Source organism: Batrachochytrium dendrobatidis (genome assembly GCF_000203795.2).
Source record: "Batrachochytrium dendrobatidis JAM81 unplaced genomic scaffold BATDEscaffold_7, whole genome shotgun sequence".
Classification (NCBI taxonomy): Eukaryota; Fungi; Chytridiomycota; class Chytridiomycetes; order Rhizophydiales; genus Batrachochytrium; species Batrachochytrium dendrobatidis.
Window position 1 is genome coordinate 951,103 of NW_006281105.1, and position 8,703 is coordinate 959,805.

At 40.8% G+C, this 8,703-nt stretch overlaps 2 protein-coding genes across 2 annotated transcripts; both read right to left on the reverse strand.

Annotated features, from left to right (window-relative positions):
• Window positions 1-91: 91 nt before the first annotated feature.
• Window positions 92-5,981, reverse strand: BATDEDRAFT_89269 (uncharacterized protein; the record flags this gene model as incomplete). Its single annotated transcript, XM_006679681.1, has 8 exons — window positions 92-763; window positions 836-1,123; window positions 1,208-2,114; window positions 2,201-2,707; window positions 2,789-3,018; window positions 3,096-3,324; window positions 3,409-5,444; window positions 5,520-5,981. 8 exons carry the CDS (start codon window positions 5,979-5,981, stop codon window positions 92-94), a joined length of 5,331 nt encoding a protein of 1,776 aa, XP_006679744.1.
• A 46-nt stretch (window positions 5,982-6,027) lies between these two features.
• BATDEDRAFT_37059 (uncharacterized protein) lies at window positions 6,028-8,292 on the reverse strand. Its single transcript, XM_006679546.1, has 8 exons — window positions 7,457-8,292; window positions 7,352-7,380; window positions 7,222-7,282; window positions 6,828-7,137; window positions 6,703-6,755; window positions 6,518-6,607; window positions 6,327-6,457; window positions 6,028-6,264 (listed from the first exon to the last, which is right to left on the reverse strand). The coding sequence occupies exons 1-8, from the start codon at window positions 8,271-8,273 to the stop codon at window positions 6,055-6,057; spliced, it is 1,701 nt and encodes a 566-aa protein (XP_006679609.1). The 5' UTR covers window positions 8,274-8,292; the 3' UTR covers window positions 6,028-6,054.
• Window positions 8,293-8,703: the final 411 nt, after the last annotated feature.

The following is an 8,703-nucleotide window of genomic DNA, read 5'->3' on the forward strand; positions in this document are numbered from 1 at the left end:
TAAAAGTCAAGTTGACGATTGTAAAACCAACTCTGGCTTGTAATGCATTGATTGTTTATTGAAAGGCTTGTAGAAAGCAATCATGATCAGTCTATAGAAACAAGGATTGTATCTCAAACATCTCTTTCCATGTGTGTGCTTCCACTCTTTGTGGGCCTTTGGATTCATCGCGATCCATCGATTGCATACTACACGGCATCGAGATACGTCCAATAATGTTACTAGGCGTAGCAGACGATGAATATGCATTGCCAATGCCTGATTGATCACCAGTCATTTTTATGCTTTGAGATGCATTCCATCGCAATTTCTCCCATCGATCTGCAAACCCATCCAATATAGCGCGCTGGCTCTGCAACTGTACTCGAGGGTCAAGATTCAATGGTAACCACTTTTGCACTCTTGGCCCAGTTCCTCTTGCACTATCCTTTGTAGTCGGCTCAACAGTGGCATTTGTAAATACCGATACATCTACAACTCGACTATTAACATTGAATTCATATACATCCTTGGCCAGCTCGTCTGCTTCTATTGACAGTTTCTTGATCTTTTCGGCATTCAGTAGATTCGTGTCAATACCAGATGCATGGGTATGACCAGAATCAGAGTAACCAAACGCCGATTGTCGCGATTGTCTTGAAACCAGTTTGGTTATAGGATCACTTGGATGTAGTAACTCCATCATTTGAATCGACTGTGCTGTGGATTTAAGTCGAGCATTTTCTGTTATAAGAAACCATATTGCTGCTTTTTGCGCATCCATCTAATGATCCAAAATAAAATATAAACGGTAAATATTCAGTAACCCTTTTTTTAAACAAGCTGTTTGGATTACCTTGGCAAGTGTATCGGCATCAATCATTCCTTGCGACTGAAATCCATTCGCCAACAACGAATCATTAAATGGCGCTCCATTAAAAGACTGGTTTCTATCAGCTACAGGTTTGGCAGGAGATCCAGATACAGCAGACCGTTCTAGTTTTCTAATTGTCTTTTTCAGCAAAGTAATCTCCATATCAGCAGCTTCTAAATCAGCTTGCATGGTCTGAACAGCATTTTTAAATGTCGTTTCCTCTGCTTTTGCATTTTCCAGTTCATCTTCTAATTCTTGTACAGTAGTTGACTGGAAATTAAATATTAAAGGTTTGTTACAAAAACTGCTTTGAAAATACAGTAACCTGCACGATTGACAAACTTTTAGACTTACCAATTTATCATAGTTTTCGAGCTTGCTTTTAAGAACCTCGATTTGGGCTGTAGCTTCACCAAGCATTTCTTTCTTATTAACCAATTCGTGAGCTGCATTAAAGATCTGGCTCTCAAGCTTTTCAACCTTGAGCTTCAGCATCCCATTGAGTGCAAATTCCGCTTTAAGAGTATCAGCTCGCCACGACCAAGCAGGTAAAACAGGCACAATAGCTTCAAACGCATCTTTGACTTGCAACACACTATCGAGTGCCAAAAATGTCGACAAAATATCCTGCACCCGTCGTGAAAAGGCCTCTCCGGGGTTAGATGCAAACGATCCAAGCATATCTGCTGAAAGTGTAGAAAGCAAATGTGTCAAGGCGCTATAATCAATTTCACGCCTTTTTTGTTTGAACTCATCTACCATGACTTGCAGCTTGCTTCTCAAAGTGGTAATAAATTTCGAAAGCACTTGTAAAGGCATCAAGGTGTCAAACACCTTATTGGACACATCTATGTTTGGTGTCATGTCTTGATTGAACACTGATTGGAGACTGGCTCGAAGGCGATTGACAGCTTCTTTACAAATATCCACATTTTCAGTAGCATGGGAAAGTAATGATAGTAACTGCGTTGCTTCTAGCATATCTGAGCTTGGAGAAAAACAGTCCTCATCATTGCAATCACCTTTGGAAAAAATGTACTTGATCAGATTTGTTTCAAGCTGAATGCACTCGATATGGTGTGATGCTTCTTCCAATGCAGCCACGAGAAGCGGCTTACGAAGTGTCGGTACAGCATTGTCTACTTTGTCAATATAATGCTGTAAAAATTCAATCAACTTTTCCAAAACGTGGCACAGTTTGAAATAGTTGTCTTGGTCTGTTGGAGTGCTACTTTGAATGTTATTCTTGACCGAGTCGATTCTATTAGATACAATAATATAGAATTAAAAATAAGTATGCAAATAGTAGAATGTTGAAAATAAATAATACAATCACTTTAAACTCACTCATGCTCAATCAGCAACAATTGGTGATACAATCGTCCAAACTTTAAATATGATGCTTCATCTGATGTGACTTCTAGAGCGCGATACAATCTTTTGGCCGTATGTTCCAATCCCAACAAAACACTTGACGAGTCCAAATACACTGCATAATGACTGAGCTCAATACTATTCTGTGCAGTAATACAATCGTTATAGTAGTTTCTGACAACGTGACTTTTAATCGCTATGCGCTGTAACAACAGCAAACATTGTACAACATCGTTGTCTGTTTTAAGATACTCGTCTGGAAGAAAAAGTCGGACTATGCTTAGTTCCTGAATAGTTTGTTCAAGCTGGAGCTGCTTGTCCTGCGCGTCTATGCGATATAATGTGGCTTGTTCAACAGCTTTTTGAAGTTCCATGTTCAAAGCTGCTGCATTCTGTACTTGCGCTTGTAAATCCAGTCGAGTTTTATTTTCAAACAATGGCTCTGATATACTGGCTTGTAGAGATCGTTCATGGCCATCCCTGTTTATGCAAAATGGTTCAGTAAAAACAGTACCATGCACATCATAGTTGGATTGATAGTAGTGCTAATGAAAAACTTACCTTTCATATTGACCAACTAAATCACGAAACTGCTGAATAGTATTTTCACAATCAATCAGCGTATTTCGTTGATCAACCACACGACTACCAAGTTCAGCCAAAGCAGCATCCTTGATATTGATTTCATTGGTCAGCATTTTTTGAATCTCCATATGTGCTTCTTCGAGATCATTATTTAAAGTTCTAAGCATTTCTAATTCTTCAACATTATTTGTCATGATATCCAGTTTCTACAATACAAAGTGATCAAACTCAATCTCAGTCATTGTTCCAGCTTTGACATCTTGATAACATTAAAATTACGTACCTCTCCAAGTGCAAGATTGCGATCGGTCAATGAATGCACTAGTTCTTCAGATCCAAGTGCATCGTCCAATTGAAGTTTCAAATCATCAATAAACTCATGAGCATGGCCAAGTTTCGATTCTAGATCCAAAAGTTTTTGTTGCATGGTCAAGAAAGCAGATGAATTCAAGTGTGCAGATTCAATTTGTTCCTTGAGTACAGTTTCAGTATGATGCGACATATCTCTCAATCTAAATAACAAGGTTAAAGATACACATAAAGCAAGTCAGTATTTTAAATCCAAAAATAAATGACGCCAGCGTTTAAAAGTTTACTTGATAAGTGCTTCGCGAAGTCGCTCATTCTGAAGCTCAAGCTGCCGTTGATTGAATCTAGGCGTTTCTCCAGCATTTTCTACATCAAATGCTTCACCACTAATAAGCAGTTCTTTTTCTGCCTTTATAACATCCACTTCTAGAGTCAATTCTTCAATACGATCCTGCATAACTTTGGCATCCTCTTTCAATACATCCACATGTTCTTGCACAATCTCGTTATCCACCAGCAACATCTCCATTCTATCCATTGCGTCTGCGTTTTCAGCTTCAAGCTGATTACAATGTGTAGTCAATTCATGACATTTTTTCGAGATATCACGTAACTCCATCACAACTTTGGAATGCTTCTCTGTCAAGATTGCCAGTGATGTTTCAGTTGTAGTCCACTTTTCTTCCGATTGACGCAAATTGGCAAGTCGACGCTTATCCTGCTCGTAAGAATTCTGCAATAGTTTAAATTCGTGCTCTAATTGATCAAATTTGCGCTTGGTGACCATGGGTTCTATTGATTCAGACAGAGCTGTGACAAGTGGAGATTCATACGGTCTAATGGGTGTCAATGCAGGTTTATTGAGTGACGCAAGCTCTGACTGTTGCAGCGCTGATGATCGAGCATGATCTGGGGTTTGAGGGATCGTTATGACTGAGCCTAACATGTAAGTTGTGTCAACCTGTCCATCATCTTTTTGAACATCAACACTGTTTTGGTTTATCCTATCCGCATTGGGTAGGTTTTGCAAAAGCCCTTGATCAAGAGCAAAATTAGACCCAGTAACACCGTTTATACAATCCGTGTTGTTGAGCAAGGGTGTGATATTTGATGTATGCGCCTCAGTGATAGGTTTTGGACATTCTGATTCAGCCTTTGCTACAGCAATCGAAGCAGGTGTATAAGATTGCTGTTCAGAATGTTCAGGAGTAGAAGAAAGCAGTGTTAATGGCCCATTTGTTAAACTAGATCGAAAACTGCTTATGTTCTGCTGAGAAGCTGGCTCGTTTTCATATTTTTTTGCAGAAATAGAAGCGCGACGAGAAATAAGATTAGTAAAGTTCTGCAATGCATCGTGTACAGCTACAGATGAACTCTTTTTATCGGAAATATCTTTTTGCTGGGTATTTGGTAAAGCTGTTGTACTAGTATTAGATATAGTAGGAATAGAAGATCGACGAGATGACATATCCGGTCGTGATTGTGAGATCGAGTTGTGGTGAGATTGGCTAGAATCGTGAGCATTTTGATATTCATCTATACTATAGTCTTCAATAAGAGCACCAAACGAAGTACGATGACCACAAAATGCAGGAGTAGATGAAAACTCTGAGGCAGATGGTGATACAGACTGGTACGTAGTTCGAGAAGATGGTCTATTCATAACTGGGGTATTGATTGGATTTGAATTATTGCAGGATGGCGCCGAGTCCAATGGATGATGATTGCTTTGATCATAGTTGTCATCAAACTTCAAGTCCATGTCATCGCGAGAAATGTCTTTAGTGGTATCAATAACGGCAGGAATATTATGCGCTTGTGAAATAAATAAAGCTTTAGTAGTAGGAGTATCATTAGATTTAGTAGCAGTATTAGTTGTATGGGAAATTGCTGATTCTGAATGGGATAGAATCTCCGACACGCTAGTGCCAGCGGTGCTTGTTTGTTTTAACGCAGTTTTTTGTTTTAAAGATGGGGACGCCAAAGGAGATTCGGGCCTGCTGGCATTTCCGAGACTCTTACGATTGGGAGCAGAGAGTTTCAAAGAAGATTTGGATGGAGAAGCTACTGTTGAGGAAGGTCTTGTTTTTGTTTTCGAGGCAGTAGTATCGGTAGAAGGTGGAAGTGAAAGTCTAGAAAAGGCCATTTTTGTTCTAGACGAAGCTGGTAAAGAAGGACGAGAAGCTCCCAATGAAGAGGAAGGACGACTATGTGTAGTAGAAGAATGAGTTTCAGCAGACGATGGCGACCGTGTAGATTGCGACACACGCCTATGATCAGATGCTAGCGTAGTAGAACTCAAAGATTTACGATCCGAAGAAGTCTGAATTGAGTTGATTCATGAATGGGTGGTCAGCCAGCCATATAGGATACGATTGCACAATTGGAATGCACTTACTTTGGTTGGTGCATTTCGTACACCAGTAACTGAAGGAGATCCAGCAGATGGAGATTGAGATCGAGATGGAGAAGAGTCGGACCTTGACAAGGACGTCCGAGGCGAAGAACCGGCCGTCTTTGGAGATGAATTTTTAGGCGAGTTGCTGTTCGTTCTGGTCGCTGACCGACGTGGCGCTTGCAAGAGCGAATCTGTTCCAGCTTCGAATGGAATAACTTGCGATGTCTTGACAAACAATCCATGCGAAGCTGGACACTCAAAGTATCGAAAATCTCCTACAGAACCGTCGTTTTTCCCACTGGGTTCGTTGAGTTCTACGCCAACCCACAAGCCAGCAGCAAATGATGTGGTTCCAATGAATCTGACTGTAGCAACAAGTCCTGTTGTAGCAAGAGTGACAGATTCTCCTACAGCGAATGCATTGGAAGTAGACAGTCGAGAGGGTTTTGGAGAGTTGCTCATGTGTAATAACTGCGATATGTTCTGCAATAACTCAACAAGACAAGTTGATTTTAAAGTTTTGGATTCAATTTATTCAAAATCCTGATGTTGGCAAGAGCGTCCTGCTCACGGATCCATCCACTGCACTGCTATACAACAATCCGCTATGAACGGTGAGTGATAGAACTCCGTGATGTTGCGATCCATTTGGGTTTCCATTGTTACTGTACGTTCCTTGTGTTGCAATCGTCCCTCTGGATGCACTCATAATCTCAGCATTCCCCAGTGCCTGCACATCCCATATCTATTCATTCAATTACATTAGTCTGAGCACACATGTACGACATATCTTGAACAGTTTCTTGCCTTGATTTGTCCTCCGCTCGATCCCGATATCAACGTGTCTGTTATTGGATCAATTGCCAATGCTTTGACCGCATGGTTATGTGCATGAAATGTATTCACCACTGACGCTCCCTGTCTTACATCAATCACATCTAATATGCATTCTTTGAGTATATCTCCTTCACCCTACACATGACTACTTATCCACTTACATATGTATCCCCGTTTACCACCGACTATCAATAGATTATGACGGGGTGAATATTCCAATGATGAGATTCCTGCTTCCCCAATCTGAAACGCTGTTTAAATCCCAAAATCCAAAACACGAATGGGTTGAATTAGTTTAAAATGCAATCGTACTGATGCCATCAAGTGATTGAAATATAATACTCACACTTGATCTTAGATTTAGAGGGTGGAACTAGTGTATCCCACATGCACACGTTACTATTTATCCACATGCACTCGAGTCAGTATCATATGATTGTATTGCATGGCACATGGTATAGTTACAATGACCTGTTATTGGTAGATATGCCTGCCGTAGCAAGAGTAGTAGTAGAGTTCATAAATACAAAGTCGTTCACCGGACCAAGATGACACTGTCTTAAAATCAATGCAGGTCTTAATGCCGACTGAGCTGTATCAAATCGCCACATGAATAAATCGCCCTTTGTATCTGCTGCGCCAAATCGAACCCCAAAAGGATCAAAATGACATGCTGTCAATCGTAACTCTGAGGGGACCGTATATGTTACAAGCTCGGTTGATTGGCCAAATTGATAGAGATTCACACCAGGCACATGATTACTGTTTGTGGTTGCCAAGTCTAAACACATCAACAAAATCAAATCGATTGTGAGCATCAATGTGCAAGCGTGACTATGTAGGCATGGTATATCATGGTGCTTACAATAATTAAGCGAAAGATGTGATTCGATAGCAGTCACACCAGGGATCCTTCGTCTCAAAGCCTAAATTCAGAGAATGTGCTTGGTTAAACATGTCAAGTTTAAAATATAGATGTCAATAAATGTATATACCTCTCCATTGACAATTTGCGCTCGATCATCTAATTATAACCCCACAATTAAAAACAGTTAAAACTGCATAGGTAAGCAATTCTTTAGGTAATGTCAAGCACTCACCTCGTGTTAGTCGGTTTGATGTAAATGCTCGTCGCAGCATTTTCTGAGTAGTGCCAATTTTGGCTTGCAAACTATAGTTGACATCCGCAAGTTTCGACCCAACACCCTTGAACTCTACAATACCCAGTGGTGGAGTAGAACTCGGCGTAACGGGTGAAGCATCACCAGACAAGCCGTTGCTTGCAGCATTTGCAATATTTCCCAAAGCACTTAAATCATCCACAGAATCAACACGATCTCCAATGCATTCTTTTGATTCGTAAAACCTACAGCTTAGTTGTAGATTGATTTCCCGAATATTCTTGTGCGTGGAAACAACCATCTCGTTCAAGTTCATCGGATTGATGGCAAATGCAGTCACATTACTACCACTTCGAAACACAACTTCCGATCGCTCAGTACCAAAAAGTGTTGGGTTAAGCTGGGGCTCAAACACTGCTGCTGAACTCATCATCATTGCATCAGTCATTGTACTGGCTGCACTTTGAGTGGATCGTGTTGATCGCGGAGTACCCGGATCTGCCTGAGTAGTTCCTCCAGAATGTACTTGCGTATTGATAGTCATGAGTGAAGCCGGATTCATCCCACCAGATTCATTCTCATTTGGTATGTCCAGTGTATCAGTCAAAGTGGGTGGTGCCACATCTTGAATCATTTTACGCACATCAAATGTGTGCCTAAATAAATCCCAAAGCGGGTTCAGCTCTGTTTCGTGCAAATAACTCCTCATGTTAATCTCGGGCTTAAAATCCATGCTAGCCCATTTGGCTGTTACTGTTTGCTGCAAATAGAAAATGTATCGACTTATCCCCTTCATAACCGAATCTGCCAAGAATCCATGTGCTTGATCCATTCCAACGTGCACATTAATGACTTCTTTTACACGTTCCAGATAGTGCTCAAACACCAAACAAACTTGTCTGAGCACAAGCAGTTGTATCAGCGACTCGGCAAGAAGAACACACGGCGATCCGGCCCTATATAATGGCAGTCCAAACTCATCAAATAGCTCCTCTTCTTCGCTGTTAAGTTCGTCTTGGTCTCCATCAGGGTGCGCAATGGGTTCACGATCTGCAAGTAGATCATGAATCAAATATCCTAGCCCGCGTCGATCATTTCCCTTCAACAACACTTCAAAAAGCTGATCGCACATTCCAAGAATCCACCAAACCCGATTGTACTTTTTGAAAAACAACGACGTCATAGTCAGGATAATGAATGATGTGACAGAAGTCTGACAAACCACA